Source organism: Mesoplodon bidens, assembly GCF_964165515.1.
Source record: "Mesoplodon bidens genome assembly, chromosome: X".
NCBI classification, from domain to species: domain Eukaryota; kingdom Metazoa; phylum Chordata; class Mammalia; order Artiodactyla; family Ziphiidae; genus Mesoplodon; species Mesoplodon bidens.
In genome coordinates this window covers 89916986-89918394 of record NC_138163.1, presented here as the reverse complement: position 1 = coordinate 89918394, position 1409 = coordinate 89916986, and the positions used below count along the sequence as shown (strand labels likewise).

Sequence of the window (1409 nt, the reverse complement as noted above, 5' to 3'; positions counted from 1 at the left end):
AATTCTTTCTTTCTTTTGGCTATCTTGGGAGTGGGTCTGGATCTTGGGAAGCCTTCACATTTGCACCCTCTTTGGGAACAACTTTTGCATCCATGATTAGTTATTGGTTTTGGTTTTGAGTTACCTGATTGGTAAAACTTTAGTTTAAATACTTGAAATGATTTTTTTAAAGGAGCTCTAGGTCTGATGTTGGCCAAATTGGAGGCTGATATTCAGAGCCTGATAGAAATATATTTTTAAAGTTATTCCCCCCAAGCTAAAATAGAGCTATGTACTTAGAGGGAAAAGAAAGCATTGTGAAGCCTTTGTGGGAGGATTTATTAAATTATTCCAAATACACACAACTCTAAATCTAAAACACAGGAGTCTTTTATCCATCTTAGCTTGATCTTTTCTCCCTGATATAAAGATGATGTAGCTGGATGAATGGGTCAGCCCCTTGATATCATTCAGGCTGTGAGTCAATTATTTGAGGAATTAAAAAACAACTGTCCTGAGGACGCTGCGGCCGCGTCAGTCCAGTGCGACCTGCACCCGCCTGGCTGGTCGCCCTGCCCGCGCCCGAGTCACGGCCATGGCAGCCTCGCTTCTGCTGATGCAAGGAGGAGCAAGGGGGATGAAGACAGTGCTCCTAGAAGCAAGAGTGTTTCGAAGACTTGTTTCTACAATTTCTCTCTCTGCAGAATCAGGAAAGAATGAAAAGGGATTGCCACCAAATCCCAAGAAGCAAAGTCCACCAAAAAAGTCCACGTTAGCCGCCACCCCAGCTGAGCTGTTTGACAACACCAACTACGAGAATCTCCAGCATCATGATTACAGCACATACACCTTCTTGGACCTAAACCTGGAGCTTTCAAAGTTCAGGATGCTTCAGCCCTCTTCGGGAGGAGAGTCACCTTGCCACTGAGAGCTCAGCTTAAGTCTTAACCTTCGGTGTCTTTCTGCATTCTTGTCAAAAATAAAATCCACTCAGCAGTCATGAAAAAAAAAAACAAAATACAACTGTCCTTTTCTTACAAATCTTTACAAAACCTGAAAAGCAGTTCTAGAAGAAATTCAAAGTCCACCTGATGCTAATCAATCCCCAAACTTCCTCTACTCACCTAAAAATGCTTGCAGATATTGTAAAAGATCAAGACATTGGAAACATAATTAATTTTCCTGAACTTAAGAAAGAGAAGGAACATTTGAATAATAATTACCTTAGAACTCTGATAATAGGCAAATATGCCCCCAAACTCCTTTCTGGAGAAAACTTACATCCTTTCTCTGTGCCTTTGAGATGTAAATTTTCTACCATGTCTTCTCTAGGCCCTGAAAGCCATCTCTCTCTCTCTCTTTTCTTTTTTTTTTGATAGATGTATATTTTATTTATTTATTTAGTTAGTTAGTTATAAAACATTTTATTG

At 40.0% G+C, this 1409-nt stretch overlaps 1 protein-coding gene across 1 annotated transcript; it reads left to right on the top strand.

The window, feature by feature from the left end:
- Positions 1 to 574: 574 nt before the first annotated feature.
- LOC308608596 (NADH dehydrogenase [ubiquinone] flavoprotein 3, mitochondrial-like) lies at positions 575 to 1208 on the top strand (the record flags this gene model as incomplete). The annotated part of the gene is made up of 1 exon (XM_081221835.1): positions 575 to 1208. One exon carries the CDS (start codon positions 575 to 577, stop codon positions 905 to 907), a length of 333 nt encoding a protein of 110 aa, XP_081077961.1. The 3' UTR covers positions 908 to 1208.
- Positions 1209 to 1409: the final 201 nt, after the last annotated feature.